The following is a 14,765-nucleotide window of genomic DNA, read 5'->3' on the forward strand; positions in this document are numbered from 1 at the left end:
TGGAAGGCCCTCCTGTCACTGTGCCCATTCTGACTCAGGCTGCCAGGCAGACCCAACAGGAGTCCCGGGATTGGGGGCTTCTGTTCTTGTCCTTCAGTGGCAGATGTGTGGTGATCTAGGAAACCTTGAATTCTCTGAAATTAGTTCCTATTTCTATTTAATGTCCTTTCAACCGGCTACTTCACAGATACAGTCTTTCCCAAACTCTTTATTCTGTGCCTCAGAGACCTCAGGTTTTACCTTGTCTTACAACCTTTGCCTTTTTGTAATTGCTAAACCAGTGGTTGTGAGGGCGTTAGCTGCCACAAGCAGAGAGGCGTGGGTGTGTGGGCACCGCAGTGGGTGGTTGGGCCAGGACCAAGAGCAACTTAGAAGAGGCCACTGGCCCCGTGCTCAGTGGGGCCAGAAGCAGGAACCAGGACGCTTGGTGTATTTTTGACATACTTAAACAATTCCAAGAGATTCTAACATGTTGGAAACACAGCATATGGCCCAGACACGCCCACACAATGTGCACCCTGCTCAGTCACCACCCTCCTGCATGCACGTTCATTCGTGTGCCAAGGCAACTCTGCCCACGGCTGCAGCCACTGCATCTGCTTGGTAAACACCAAAGAAACAACTGACTTGTGGAAGTTAAAGGTGGGTCCCCAGTCTTCACAGAGAGCAAGACTACGACAGGCCTAAAGACAAGACCAAAGGCAAAAGATGGACAGTGTGGGGGTTACAGAGAAAGGCTCCCCGGCAGGAGAGGAGTGTGGCTTCTCGTGGCAGCACCCCAGGGACATGTCTGGAAACAGCACCAGTTCTGAAGGGGAGCAAAGCCGCTGCCGTCTTCAGTCAGGCTCGGAGTCAGGGTCTGAGGAGAGCTGCCCCTCCATGGTCTCACACATCGCATCTTGCAGAGATGTGAGGTGGCCGCGGGGACTCATTCCCATGGGTTGGATGACCCTGTGCCTGCAGGGAAAGTACAGTGCGGTTGAGGAGGGGACCAAGTGTGCAGGGCAGGGGACCTTGCTCCTCCTCGGCTGCTACTTGGACTAATAGCCCGGATCCGAACCACCAGCCAGTTAGCTCTGAGATGTTAGGCAGTCCTTCCTTTACGTTCTTGCCCTCGTTTTCAACATCTAGAGGCAGCGCTCTACGCTGACTGTGCCATCTTTCCTTTCTGGAGAGGGACCTCCAGGCAAATTATCTCAAATGCCTAACGCAGCCGCTCCAGGATCCTAAGCATTCCCGTGTCTCCCAGCGACGAGCCTTCCCACAGCACATACCTGGAGAGCTTGTCAAACATGCTGACTAGCTTCATGGCCTCATGTTCCTTCTGCTCCTCTGTCATGCCTTCCATAGGATTGGGCGGCTTCTCCTCCACCCTTCCAGTCACAGGGTTGATGCTACGTCCGAGGAACAGGGAAATGGGTTAGTGATGCTATAGGAAAAGTGGGGCTTCGTGGAGCAGGTGGTCCCCGTCTTTGTACTTAGGGCTGGGTTACCCACCATCTTAGTTTGGGTGGTGGTGGGACTTCAGAAGGGAGATCCCCCTGGTTCCCAGAGGGCTCACCTGCTGGGTGACACTCAGGACACAAGGGCCTGATTTTAGGTCTTACCAATTCCTCATCCTGTCCTGTGTTCTACTGGTTCTGGTTGCGGGGTGGAGGGGGTAAAACGAGGTATATATATATAAGGGAACCCATGTGTATATTTGAGGCACATACCTGGCCTTAGCTTCCCTGTACTCCTCTGTGTCGGTGTCCTCGTCCTCTGAGTACTGGCCCTCGGGCCGGCCCCCAGCCATCAGGCCCCTGGCAGCTAGCAGGCCAGCGGCATTCCCGTAGCCTGTGTACTTGATGAATCGGGGCACTGGAGACCAGGGCAAGAGGTCAGTGCATGACTATGGCTGAGGCAGGGGAGGCCTGGGGCTTGGGCTCCCCCAAAACTCACCACTCTCAGAGCATAGGACAAAGAGGAACTCAGCAGCTACCCTCTTCACATCTGTATCCAGGTGTGTCATGAGGCGGACGAGCTTGTTTCGCAGCAGGTCCCCCACCTCAGGCCGAGTCCTCACATCCCTCAGAGGGGGCAGGACCTGGGGAGGCAGCTGACTCTAAGCGTTGGCTCGGAGCAACCAGGGGCCTATAAAGGATCCAGCCTGTGTTTCCCAGCTCTGTCTCCTTTCCCACGTACCTGGGCCTTCAGGAACTTCCTGGCAGGACGGTGCATGCGGGCACATTCCGTCAACACACTCAGCACAGGTGCCACACACTCCTTCAGCTTGTGGGTCTGCAAAAAGGCTCCTGTCATTGTGACATGCTCCCCATGTGGGAGGGGGGCACACTGCACACGGTAGCAGATGGTTCTGACAACAGACACTTGTAAAGGGGGCCATTCTGTAGTGAGTTAACGAAGGGCCAGAGTGGTGGGTGTTTATTGTCTTAAAATGTATGGAAATACTAAACCAATCACGGTGGCACAAGCCTATAATCGCAGCACTTGGGGAGGCAGGAAGATCAGAAGTCCAAGGTCATCTCTGGCTACACCAGGTCTGTGAACCCCTTAAAAAGTGATGGAAACAGGGCATACTTCTGGAGGTACATACTACCCTTGGGAGACAGATTTTCTACTCAGAGTCTCCCGAACAGCAAGTGGGGTACCTGTCCCGCCCCTGCCTTCCCATGATCTCCCTGGAGCCCAACACCAGCAGCCACAGCAATAGGGGCAGTCACCCAGCTCGAAGGTACTGAGCACCCTCCTCAGAGGGCTAAATGAATCGCAACCTCTGGCTTTCATCTGTGGGAGTGCCACAAGGATGGGCGAGATCACCAGCTCCTCTGCATGTCCCGCAGACAGTCATAGGAGTCAGATAACCTTTAGCTATGCCCTCTTAGGATGCAGAGGGACAGCTTATACTGTCGTCTACGGCCGCCCAGGGATAGGAACATTAGGAGCCCGAGGGTCACAAGCAGTAAGGACAGGCATCTGAGAGCCACTTAACTGAACTACAGAGACCTAAAAGATAACATTCACCTCAGCAGGCCCTGAGAAGCTTGCTTTTCTTTGTTCATCATTATTATCATCATCATCATCAACATCATCATCATCAACATCATCATCATCAACATCAACATCAGCAGCAGCAGCAGCAGCAGCAGCCCCAGCAGCAGGCGGCTCACACATAGGGTGTTTTACAAGCTTCTGAGAGGGCCTGACTGAGTGGCTACCATTTGTGTGGGCCACGGAGCAATCAGAGGAATTGCCCAGAGTATTCCATCAAGCTGAGCTCTACGTGCCAGTTCCAGTGGTGCAGAAACACTTGCCACCACAACTGGGGCCAGAGTCCCTGCATGGGACTACGTAACAGGTCCCCTGCCTACCTGGTGCAGACGCTTCTCTAGGAAGGCGAGGAGGGCACTGATCACATCCATATTAACTCCCATAAACTCTAGGGATCCTTCACGGAGCTCCAGGGCGAGAAGGACATCTAGACATTTGAGGGGCAGGTTCCCCAGGAGATTCACCGTGTGCCTGGGGACAGACAGACAAAGGCCTTTGACAGAGTGACTCTAGCACAGATGCAATCCCTGGCTCTTCTCCTGGGGTACACATGATATGGAGGCCTGGAGGACACTCTGCCCCATTTTGTCTCAGCCGGATGCCAAGAAATCTCTGGAAACCAAGCTCTTCAGCTGAGGCACTTGTTGGTTCTTACCCTCAGGAGCAATGCCATGGCCACCACTGCCTCCGTCTAAAGCTCTGTTTCTCAGTTCACAGCTCTTCTCCTAGGGTCTCCCACTCGAAAGCCGTCCTCTAGGGTGGGGGCTCCCAGGAGATTCTGACTCCCGGCTAGGGTTGAGGACCACTGCACCCTTGCCTGAGCACTGTCCCCATCCCCAGCTCGGGAATTTCTGCCCCTCACCCATGGAACTCCTCTGTGTGGTCTCCAGCAGCGGCAACCATCACACAGTGGCGGAGAAGGGTCCCCAGGTACCGGTAAAGGGCAGCATCTTCCTAACAAAAAGCAGAAAGGGGCTCCTGTAAGAAGGAACAGGGCGACGCGGCTCTGCTCACTAGGCTCTTCTGTCTACAGCGCACTTGATTTTGTCCACCTGAAGCATTGTGGCGACCACTCCCCGCCAACCCCATGCACAACACAGCTCAGAAACCCCAAGTTCTCTGCCTAGACTGTCCTCTTGTCCTTGCCCTATCTGACACCCCGGGAACTTAAGGTACAAAGAGAGGCAAAACCAGAAAGTGTCCCGGCTGGGCTGAGTCCCACCATGGACTTCAGGCTACAACTTACCTCATCCACCTCCCTCTTGACAGAGTCAAAGGTTATGTTAAAGAGCACTTTGAGGATCTCCATGGCCCGCGCCGTCTCTTGGGCCGGAAGCATCACTGGGGGGTTTTCTTTGGGAGCCACGCCCAGTGTCAGTTCCAGCGCATCCGTCAGCAGTCGCACACCTTGTAGCTCCTGAAACAGTTGCTGGCGCACATCAGTGCGAAGGGCTGTTAGCAGGAAGAGGAGCCTCAGGTCGAAGAACTGGACTTCGTGGGGATAACTCCTTTTGCGGTACAGTCCCACACGCTCTGCCAGCCTCACCACCAGGCGAGCCTCTGCGGCTAGCATCTGTGCCGTAGGACTGCTGAGCACGAGATTGCACAGGCATTTGAGAGACTCGAGTAGGGTCTCCATGTCTGGGGGCTGTGGGATGGGCTCCTCTGAGACGTTAATGTCAGCATAGCAGGCTAGTGCCTGTAAACTCTGGCGGCTGGCAAACGAGTCCAGGCAGCAACGGTCTCGGGATAGGATTCGGATAGTCTGCAGCCAGGTGACACTGTGTTTTGGTGGCAATCCCTGCTCCAGTACGGAGATCAGCAGCTTTGCGAGTCTCTGTGAGGAGGGTCAAAAAGTGGTCGTACGGGGGCCCTCTTCTTGGGGCAGCCCGTGCCTGCCCTAGGAGCCCCTTGGGCGGGGACACCTACCTTCCTGTCTTCTTGTTGGGCATCCTCGAAGGTGAAGCTCTGGGAGTGCTGCAGGGAGAGCCAGGAGGCTCAGGTCCACACGCAGGTAGAACCTGAACTCCTCGAGTCAGGTCTGTTTCTACCTCAGAGACAGCAGCCACCTCTCTGAACATAGGCAAGCCCCACCCTCGCCTTCCATATACCTGCCCCACCACGGCCCATCACAGCAACACCCGATGCCCAGCCCACCACCGCCCACCGCCGCGCTCCCTGCCACACTCGCACGCACACCCAGCTGAGTTGCGCGCACACTGCTGCTTCCTCTCTCTATGAAATTTCCTCGGCATCTGGATGCCTCTCACCTCCCGGTTGAACGACCGCAGAGCTTCTGTCACCGCGTCTTCCTCTCCCGTTTCCAAGGCATCGGCAACTGCCCGGGGCTCCATGGCCCCTGGCACCGGGTGCTAGAAGGCTTGGGCCGGGCACACGCAATCGGCCAAAGCTGCGGGCTCCGCCCAGGTCCGGAAGCCCAGCGTCCAGGCGTGAGGGATGCCGGGAGCTCAGCTGAGCCCAAAGGGTGTGTACAGACGCGGGGCGGGCCTCTGGTTTAAGGTGGAGCAACCCTGTCCTGGTCGCTGAGCTGCTTTTGCTGGAGCGCCGTTGGGAGCGTCCCCCTTTTGTGCCCTCCTCTCTAGCGGGAGTTCCCGGCTGGTGAAGGGGGCGGCTTGGCCCGGGCATGGACCGCCCTCCTTACCCGCGTGATAAAGAAGGGAGCCCTGTCTCCTGTTAGGTCCAAACCTTGGAGCTCATATTCCATGGAGAAGATGGAAAGACAAGTGCAACAACTCGGGTGGTCAAAATAATGTGGTCAGCCGGGCATAGTGGCTCACGCTTAAAAAAAAAAAATTCCAGCTGTCAGATCTGAGGTCTAGGCTAGCCAGAGATACCTAGTGAGGCCGGTCTCAAAAGAAACAAAAGACCAAATCACCAAAATAAAATGGTTATCAAGAGAAAAAGAAAGTTGCAGAGTGTATGAGAAGGATTGGAGAGAAGGAAGTGGAAAACCCCAGCGAGAAAGCCACTCCCGCGGGGTGAAGTGGGGGGGGGCGGGGACGGAAGGGCGGCCTTGCCGCGTGTCAGGTGTTAGAAGTGTACGAGTTTTGGGTAGCGGGGACACAGGTGCTCACACCACTTAGTTGAAGGCAGAATCGGTGAACGTGCACCCCACCCCCACAGTGACACACACACAAGCAATGCTCCAGTGGATCATTTGTCACCCGCTAGCCGGCGGCGCTTGCCCCTACTCGGTGTCAGGCCCGGGCGTCTCCTTCGCCAGTCTTCTGCCGATCTGTCTGTCCTCCCTATCCTGTAGTTCTTACACCTAGACATTGCAGCGCCTAGGCGCCCGGCTGCTTTACTGAGCCAGTTCCCAGCTTGGACTGCAGGTTTATGCCTGAGTTCATGCTCCTGGTTAACACCCACATCTCGGGACCAATACTGCTGACCAGTCAGTGGGCCCGAATGCTGGCGGCCCGCCCTTCCCTTATTTACATTCCAGAGAACAACTACAGTTCTGCTTCTTCCGCTCCAGGTCCTTCTCCCGGAAGTTATTAGACCCGAGGCGGAACCGGAAGAGCCTTCCAGGTACTGGTGCCACGTCCGTCGTTGTTCTGCGGAGTCCCGGAGTGGCGGACCTTGGGAGGCACGATGGCAGATTGGACTCGGGGTGAGCGCATCCGAAGGTAGTAGCAATAGGAAGGAGGCGAGGGCCGGAGCCGGAGCCATCGCTCAGTTCTCGGTGGGGGGACCTGCGTGGGGTGGCGCTTACGTATTCCAGGAAAAACAGGCTTAAACTACGCTTGGCATGGCATCAGTTTTGTGTGTGGTTGATGTCCCGAGCTGGAAGCGGAGGGTCCAAACAGGGTTTTACGAATGAGGGGCCTGCGTGCCTCGGTTCACCTCCCGGTACCTGTGTTCAGTATACCAGGTGTGATACTGATGCTCGGGCCATACTAATGGCTATGCAGTGGTTGGCAGGATACGTCCGTCCTTTCTTTTAGGGTCTGGTCGCACCAGTTTGCTGGTGCTGCTAGCCTCCTTCACGTTAGGTGGGTCGCTAGCTTTTATGCTTCAGACCGGTGCCCATCGCACTTAGGTGATTCGGAACCACGTACCGTGACAGAAATGCTTCAAGTTTAGTCTTAGTGCTTGGGGTTTCCAGAGGTCCTGTGTGGGTTGCAGACGTGGGGCCACCATAGCTTCTGCAGTAAAAGGCCTTTCTCACCCTTTTTCTGAACCCGATTCCCAGGTCATCCCCACACAGCCTTCCTGTCACCTGCTTGGCTGTTCCGTCTTTCCTATGCTCCTACTAGAATACAACAGGGTAGGGTAGATTGAGGCTGCGGGTTCCCCAGCCTGTCCTGGCCTGGGCACACACACAGGTGCTCACATGCCTGACGTGTAGATGGTCCACCTGTTGGAACCTCAGGGTGGGACCTGCTAAGTTGGCAGACGTATGTTTATAGGTGGAATTTTCCCAGATGTTCCCACTAGGCCAGACTCCACTGGAGTGAGGGGGCAGGGACCGCCGTCATGAGTGAATGCTATCCTTCAGCCTCTGTCTCTTACAGCTCAGAGCTCTGGTGCTGTGGAGGAGATTCTAGACCAAGAGAACAAGTGGATGGCCGACAGCCTGGCCTCCAAGGTTACCAGGCTCAAATCGGTCAGTGGTGACCCCGTTCCCTTCCGTGTGGTGCCTTGGTGAGTAGGGCTGAGAGGGTAGGAAGGAGGCCGTGTGTTGTCCATGGGGATGCTGACTCGAGTGATGCCCCCAGGTAACACCTTGACCTTTTTTAAGCTTTATCTGGTGAGAGGTACCTAGCAGAGTTGGGGGTAAAGTCTGGTCACCCTGAAGGGAAGATGGGTGGCCGTGTTCTGTGTCCTTGCTTGACTCTGCCCTCTCTCTATCCCAACCAGCTGGCCTTGGACATCGACAGGGACACAGAAGACCAGAACCAGTACCTAGACAGCATGGTAAGCATGCAGGTGTATATCTGCTCTGCGGTCCCTACCCTTCAGTGCTGGTGTGGTGGGGGTGGGGGGCCAAGGGTCCGTACTCTATGTGATCCTGTTGGGTCCCCTTCCGCAGGATTCGGATTTTACAAGCGTGACTAGCCTACTCACGGGGAGTGTGAAGCGCTTTTCCACAGTGGCGCGGTCTGGGCGAGACAACCGGAAGCTTCTGTGTGGTATGGCCGTGGTCTTGATTGTGGCCTTCTTCGTCCTCTCCTACCTCTTGTCGAGGACAAGGACGTGAGCCGATGGTGCCAGAGGGCAGCCAGGCTTTTCTACACCGGCTCTCCTGGTTTCCCCCCCAAAGGACATGAGTACAAAAACAAAAATAGTCCTTTGAAGATATCATCATGGGTCATTCATCTTCCTAAGTCAGGACAACTGCAGCTGCCTCTGTCATAACGAGCTCATTGTTGGCTTGTCCTGTGTATGAAGGAAGAAGAAAAAGGCAAAACCCAACCCTGCTCCCTGGTGCTAAAGACACTGGCAGAGCCAGAGCCATGTTAAGAATCTAAGCAAAGAGTCTGTGAGTCCCGAATGCACCCACTGTGGCCACCAGCCACACTCCTCAGAAGCTGAAGTCTTAAGGGTCTCCTGTCTTGCCCTAACATGTCTGTGCCTGGTTTAGACCGTTATCTGCATTATTGAAGAGTCTGGAGCTGACACCAAAAGGGGATATGGTCATGAGTCCTTTCCAAATGACGGTCATCCTGACTCCAGGCTAGTCTGGAGTGGGCCTGTGCAGGCCAAGAGTCAAGGCTGTACCCACCAGTTGCTGGCTGAAGTCAGACCCCAGGAAGAGGCAAAGCTGTGGATAGAGGAGTGGACGGCAGCCCTTATTAGAGGCACTGGACTAAGATCCTTGTGGGCCACAAGACCCGTGTGTCCAGGAGCAGAGATGGATGTCCTTGGGACTAAGAATCATCCCCCAGGCTGACAGACTGAGAACAGTGCTGTGTGGTTTTTCAGAGCCAGGTGGCATCGGAGGGATCTCTCTGTGTGTGTGTGTGTGGGGTCCTTAGGAGGCTGGAGGCCACCTATGAAAGCATTTGTGTAGCAGGAACTTTTGACCTTGCTCTGAACCTTGCCCTACCCTGCACAGCTGGTCTCTCTCAGTGTGGGAAAGATTGAGCCATCTTCTCGTTGCATAACTCCACCTACCTGCCCACCCTCCCTCCCTCCTTGACCAGTCCCATTTGCACACAAGCTGACTCATGGAGCTGATTGGGACAACAGTTTATGAGCGCCTAGCACTTTTTGTCTTCACATAAAATGTCTTTAAGAAACTGCGACGTTCTGTGCTTGTCTCTGACCTTACTCATGTCTGTGCCCTCGTCTCTCCCTGAACTGGCTCACTGGCCACCCATGTGGCCATATCCTGAGGTCCATCTGTTCAGAACCACTCTTGAGTTCCAAGTGAAGCCAGGTTTTGTCATATCCGGGCCTCTCCGTGACTGTTGCAGTGCCCTGCTATAGCACTAGGCACCCTCCCCTTTTTCCTTTACAGAGCAGCTTTTCTCTGAACACATTGACCTTAGGCTCATTTGGCCCTTCCAGTGTATCTGCCTGAGCCCCAAGCCTGGAGGAGGTAGAGGAGGAGGGCCAGCCTTTGTTTTGACTTCCCGCCCCCACCAGGTACAGCGCAGGTCACCCTGCCTGTTCTGTAGCTTTGCTGTTTGCCCCACGCACTGCCAGCCAGGCTCATCTACCTTGTGCCTCAGTCTTGTCTCCCAGCTTGTGTGCACCAGGGCTTTGCCTTTGCCCTCCGCTTGTCACCAGGCATGGTACCAGCTGCCCGCATCCTTCTTCCACCAGGACCCACAGCAGGTGTTTCATGTTTCTGCTTTGTTTCCTTGGAACCGTGTACTGCTGACTTAACTTTCCGGGTTGATAAGCCCCAGGGTACTTTGCTGTTTTGTTTTTGTGAGATAGTGGTTTGCCGTGCTTCCTAGGATGCTCTTAAACCCTGGCTGGTCTCCTATAGATGTTCCTCTGGCCTTAGCCTGGCATTGCAGGCACGTGCACTCGCATCTGGCTTCCTGAGACACTTGTAATAGCCAGCACCTACTCATCTTGCTGGTGCAGACTAAGGTGTAAATTTCTGCATTTGGGATAATTTCCGGCGCAGCAGTGTCATCCCTCTCTGAGATATCCCTTGCCTCCCCCCATCATGGCTGGCTTTCTCCTCAGGTCTTCGCCCTGCTCCACCAATCTCCATGGCTGTTTGTAGTTCTTCATCTCCTTTGGGGAATCACGGTTGTAGCTCTTGTCACATTTAGCTGTTGTTGTTTCTTGCATGAATCATGTGAAGGGAGATACTAACTCCCCAGCCACTGGGTCAGAGCAACTTTCTGAAGGTCATGACCGTACTGTCCAACTCAGGCCTATACCCCTGGCACTTCCCCTAATGTGTGGGTGGATCCTGAGCACGAGCAAGCCATAAGACGCTTTGGTGCCCAGTGAGGGACTGAGAGCCAGTGACCAGGCTTATCCTACAGTGCAAGGCTTCTTGCTTAATGTCTTGGGAGTCAGTGTAGGCCTTGTCCTTGTTTCCCAGGAACTTGAGTTATTTTGAGCCAACCCTAGTCTGGGGGCGGCCTTGGGCACTGAAGTCCACCCTTGCCTATCTTCCAGGGACGCCTTATCTCCCTGGCTTTGGGCAGGGCAGCCACAGACCCACCTACTTCCTTCTGTGTGGCCCTTCACTGCCAATCTGAGGGTAGGATGGTGACAGCATTACCGCCTAAGGGCTGAGGGAGTAAATGCAAGGAGGCTGGGACACATGGGTCCCCCAGGTGTGTTGGGTAAGGCCACCTGTTTTGCGCTGACCTGCTACAAAGTTGAGGTGATATTGTATCTCTGTTTCTTGAAGCTGGGCCTGGGTCCCCCTGAGAACCTCTGCAGACACCGTCCTCAGGCCCAGCTAAGATGCCACAGCTTTCTTGCACACATTCTCCTACTGGCTGTGGATGGAAACAAGCTCCACTAAGGTTTGCACTTAATAACACTGTGCAGTAGCACAGTGAAAATGGCCATGCCCAAGTCTTCCAGGCAGGTTAGTGGGAGTCGTACCCAACGACCCCCCCCCCCATGGAAGCCTGAAGGCCAGTGTGCTGACATGAGGTGTGTGTCAGGTGATTGCATAACCTTGCATGTTTGGAGCTTCTTCATAATAGATACACACACATACACAGGGCATCCATCAGTCAGCACCTTTGTGGTACCCCATGATCAAGGTGCTCTGCACCTCTCTCTCTCAGCCTGCGTGTAGAGGGGAGAACCTAGGAAGGGGAGCTCAGATATCGGGTGGAACTCTGAAACTCCTAGGCCTTCTGCTTTCTCTGCAGGACCTCCAGGCCAGGAAGCCAAGACAGGGCCCCTCTGGACAAGCTCTGTCCTTTCGCCAAGATAAGCCCTTACAAGTGCAATCTGTGGTTTATTAAATAATTTGGACATGGCAGGAAACAAGATTAACAAACAGAAGATAGCACAGGAAAAAAATAATAATAACTTGTCAAAACCATCCAAACTAGTGTGCTCTGTGGTGCAGGGCCAGGCTGGCAGCTGACCCTTTGATGAAGTGCCCAATCCGCTGTTAGCCCAGCCATGTCTATGGGAGGATTGTGATCACAGATCGATGGGATGAAGAGTGGGGGGGGCTATTCCACGTCGACAACCAGGGGCGTCATGTAGTCAGAATGCTTGATGCCAAAGGTGACAGTGGGGGCGCAAGGCTTGTTTAAGGTCACCTAGGAGGGGGAGGGGGAGGGGGAGGAGGAGGACTGTGAGAAGCATGCTCAGCCTAGGGGTGGGATGAAAGGCTCAGCTCTTCCTGAACTTGGGGCCAGGGTTGCCAGTGCGAAGGCTGAGTTGTGCCCAGTATCCCTTAACTGATACTGGGGACAGTGGGCTGGTCTCTGGCAATGAGGCTAGAGCTCAGATTTCCCATAACTGAAAGATTACCATCAGGGCCACTGCTGAAAGTAAGGGTGCGTGGCCTCCCCCCCCCCCACTCACCCTTGCAGAGTGTAGGCCCTCCCTACGCGTTCCGGATCACCTCCCCTGACCCTCTTGGGACCCCTCTAGTTCCTGGACCTTTTCAGGGCTGTGGGCTCCTGGTCCTGGCTTCAGGGTCTTATCCCCTGGGGGCTCCACCCGGGCAGCCATGGTGTACTGTGGAGCCTTGAACTTGGTCACTTGAACCTCAGTCTGACGGTACGCAGCAGGACCTGGAGTCTGGAAGTTGAAGAAGGCTCAGCCAGGTTTCGCTTTCACAGGGCGTGTGGCCCCAGAGGACAGGGTTAGGTTTGGATCCTTGAGTCACCAAAGTCACTCTTAAGCTGCTTGTCAGCCATTGGGAACAACACCCCACTGTTTATGGGGTGGGGGGGTTGTGTTACTATCCATCTCAGCCTCACTGTGGCAGTGGCATTCCCGGTGTCCTTGCCTCTGGGGGCTGTGTGCAAGGTCCTTTCCCTAGTGGGGACACTCCTCTTGGTCTTGAGGGCAGAGGCCAGGGGCTGGTGAGGTCAACAAATTCCTATAGTGTGCTACTGGGTATTGTGTGCCTACTCCAGGGCTTTTGAACTAGCTGTTCATACAAGTAGGCATTTCTTCCCCTGAGAGGCTCACGGCTTCCCTCCCTTCTTCCTGGCTTCCCTAGCCTCTGTCTAAAATTAGTGTTTGTCTTCCAGGCAGGACCCCACAAACAGTGTCACCACATGGCCCAAGTTAGTCTCCCAGGCCCCCCCCCCCACTACTGAATAAGCCCGAGCATGTGGCAGGCACCCAAGGGGTGAAGGACACCCAAGAGCTTCACCAGGGCCGTTGTGGGCTAGGGGATTCATGGCTCTTGGGGAAGAGGGTCAGAAAGGTCATTGGGGTCAGGCTTTGACCTCAACTGGGATGACCCTTGCCTTATGCAGGTCGTCGCTGAAGCTGCCCAGCTTGCTGCGGCCCTTGATGGAGAAGGAGGGCTGGGAGACCTTGCCCACCGTGTGTGGCCCCATCACCACAGGCAACATGTATGCAGCAGGGCCTGCGGGGGATGGGGAGCCTCAGGCTGGGACGGGGCTACTACCTCCTGTCTTGGATACCCTCCACCTTTTGAAGGCTACCCCTTCTCCACCCCTGCTGGGACCCTCAACTCTATTCTAACAGTTGACTGGGGCCCCCGCAGCAGACCTGGAGTGCTGTCTACTCGGAAGGTCTTGGTCCGAGCAGAAATGGAATGACTGGGCGCCGAGTCGAATACATGCTTGGTAGATTTCTCTGGAAAGTAATCACCTGGAGAGGAGGGAGGGTGTGCAGGAACAAGAAGCATCTGGGGTTCCCCACCCACCCCCAACACCTGAGTGCCCACGAAGGAAGGATGATGTCCCAAACAGTTAAGACAAGGCTTCTGGGCCTCTCAGCACTGTAGGTGAACAGATTTGGTCAGGTTTGTCCTCAGTAGAAATACTGGTCCCAGGGCTGTTCTCAAGCAGTGAGCTTGAGGTCTGGTGTGGGCTGTGTCCCTGGACTCCAGGTGCAGGAGGACTGGTGGGTTTCAGGCCCGATGGCATCCCCAGAGCGGAAGGAATGAGGCTCTCTGGCTTTCACATAGCGTTATCAGGGCCTGGGGCCAAAGGCAGCGGGGTGGGGGCTTGGATGGGTGGGAGAATGGGGGTGGGGGAGGGGCGGGGGAGGGTCAGGTCACTCACCCGGGCCGGGGGTCAGCATGGTCTTGGTACGGTAGCGCCCCAGGATGGAGTAGGCAGGGCCAAGGTCCTTGCCAGTCCTCAATATCTTGGGGTTCACACTGTAGCGGGGCCCTGGGGAGCAATTCTCCGCCAAGAGCATGGGAGCCCCACGGAAGCTGTAGGCCGGTGCTCGAAGTTTGGTGGGTGTGTGCTTCACAAAGCCTGTGGGCACAGGGGCTCAGGGCTGCTGCTGGAGCGAAACATCCTTCTCTCCGCCAGGAGTCAAGGGTTAAGCCCTGACCCATCCCAGGCCAAACCGGTCCTTGGCTTCTTCCCCTGTCCCCAATAATCCCCAGGGCCTTGGGAAATCTTACCAGTGGTAGGTGGAATCAGGTACTTGGGTCCAGGACTGCTGTAGAGGGCCATGATGGGCCCCCGGGGGCGATGAGGCCTCCAGGCGCCTACCCATACCTCCTCTGCCATGGCTGGCTCTGTCCACGGACAAGAGGGTGACCAGGTGCTGGGACACCCTGTTGCATCTTACTCTTGGCCCTCATGTCCCCATCCTGGGTTCTGCTGATACTGCATCTTGCAGGCCCAGTCTTTGCCCAATGGGAGTCTTGAGCAGTGACAAGCAGAGGGCTCCCCATTTGGTGTGGTGAGCTCACCCCTACCCAGCTCTAAGATATGGGTGGGTGTCATGCCTTCAGGACAGGCCCAGGGGAGCTGCCCACTCTGGCCCTGCACTGACTATTATCTTAGCTCTGAGGGAGCTTGGGCCGGCCAGAGAACCCTGGGTGCAATTTTGCAAAGAGCTGGCCCGCAAGGGTCCAGAGCTTCTTGGCTGAGCTGTGTCATGGGCCAGAGGGGAGCAATTGGGAGGCCTCACCTCCTCCGTGCAGGAATAGGCCTAGAGTAGCTTGGGACCCAGCCTCCTCACCGGTGGCCTGTCCCCCTGGCGTCTGTGCCAGGCAGATCCCTAAAAAGGAGCATGGAGAGAAAGCTTCCCTTTCTCCCCCACTTTTGAGAATTGGGGAGGGGTCCCCGTCCCTG

At 55.6% G+C, this 14,765-nt stretch overlaps 3 protein-coding genes across 3 annotated transcripts; 1 reads left to right on the plus strand and 2 right to left on the minus strand.

Annotated features, from left to right (window-relative positions):
• Nucleotides 1–188: 188 nt before the first annotated feature.
• Nucleotides 189–5,462, minus strand: RIC8A (RIC8 guanine nucleotide exchange factor A). The gene is made up of 10 exons (XM_084772087.1): nt 5,322–5,462; nt 4,981–5,028; nt 4,298–4,888; nt 3,914–4,005; nt 3,372–3,522; nt 2,185–2,280; nt 1,942–2,086; nt 1,716–1,860; nt 1,275–1,394; nt 189–957 (listed from the first exon to the last, which is right to left on the minus strand). Exons 1-10 carry the CDS (start codon nt 5,403–5,405, stop codon nt 837–839), a joined length of 1,593 nt encoding a protein of 530 aa, XP_084628213.1. The 5' UTR covers nt 5,406–5,462; the 3' UTR covers nt 189–836.
• A 283-nt stretch (nt 5,463–5,745) lies between these two features.
• On the plus strand, nt 5,746–9,317 carry BET1L (Bet1 golgi vesicular membrane trafficking protein like). Its single transcript, XM_084772100.1, has 5 exons — nt 5,746–5,826; nt 6,551–6,685; nt 7,590–7,681; nt 7,936–7,992; nt 8,108–9,317. The coding sequence occupies exons 2-5, from the start codon at nt 6,667–6,669 to the stop codon at nt 8,273–8,275; spliced, it is 336 nt and encodes a 111-aa protein (XP_084628226.1). The 5' UTR covers nt 5,746–5,826; nt 6,551–6,666; the 3' UTR covers nt 8,276–9,317.
• A 2,049-nt stretch (nt 9,318–11,366) lies between these two features.
• On the minus strand, nt 11,367–14,752 carry CIMAP1A (ciliary microtubule associated protein 1A). Its single transcript, XM_084772099.1, has 7 exons — nt 14,602–14,752; nt 14,087–14,203; nt 13,734–13,934; nt 13,216–13,317; nt 12,948–13,069; nt 12,127–12,267; nt 11,367–11,780 (listed from the first exon to the last, which is right to left on the minus strand). Exons 2-7 carry the CDS (start codon nt 14,193–14,195, stop codon nt 11,691–11,693), a joined length of 765 nt encoding a protein of 254 aa, XP_084628225.1. The 5' UTR covers nt 14,196–14,203; nt 14,602–14,752; the 3' UTR covers nt 11,367–11,690.
• Nucleotides 14,753–14,765: the final 13 nt, after the last annotated feature.

The sequence above is a fragment of the Acomys minous genome, assembly GCF_964271855.1.
Source record: "Acomys minous genome assembly, chromosome: 2".
Taxonomy (NCBI): Eukaryota; Metazoa; Chordata; class Mammalia; order Rodentia; family Muridae; genus Acomys; species Acomys minous.

What these genes read in the sequence shown, in the direction of transcription:
- RIC8A (XM_084772087.1), bottom strand. Translation starts at nt 5,405, where the DNA reads ATGGAGCCCCGGGCAGTTGCCGATGCCTTGGAAACGGGAGAGGAAGAC. An exon ending in CCCAACAAGAAGACAGGAAG is followed by an intron (nt 4,889 to 4,980) that starts GTAGGTGTCCCC and finishes CCCTCCTCACAG; the next exon opens with AGACTCGCAAAGCTGCTGAT. An exon ending in TCAAGAGGGAGGTGGATGAG is followed by an intron (nt 4,006 to 4,297) that starts GTAAGTTGTAGC and finishes GCTTTTTGTTAG; the next exon opens with GAAGATGCTGCCCTTTACCG.
- BET1L (XM_084772100.1), top strand. An exon ending in AGGTTACCAGGCTCAAATCG is followed by an intron (nt 7,682 to 7,935) that starts GTCAGTGGTGAC and finishes TATCCCAACCAG; the next exon opens with CTGGCCTTGGACATCGACAG. An exon ending in ACCAGTACCTAGACAGCATG is followed by an intron (nt 7,993 to 8,107) that starts GTAAGCATGCAG and finishes CCCCTTCCGCAG; the next exon opens with GATTCGGATTTTACAAGCGT.
- CIMAP1A (XM_084772099.1), bottom strand. Translation starts at nt 14,195, where the DNA reads ATGGCAGAGGAGGTATGGGTAGGCGCCTGGAGGCCTCATCGCCCCCGG. An exon ending in CATGCTGACCCCCGGCCCGG is followed by an intron (nt 13,318 to 13,733) that starts GTGAGTGACCTG and finishes CCTCCTCTCCAG; the next exon opens with GTGATTACTTTCCAGAGAAA. An exon ending in TCAGCGACGACCTGCATAAG is followed by an intron (nt 12,268 to 12,947) that starts GCAAGGGTCATC and finishes TTCAACTTCCAG; the next exon opens with ACTCCAGGTCCTGCTGCGTA.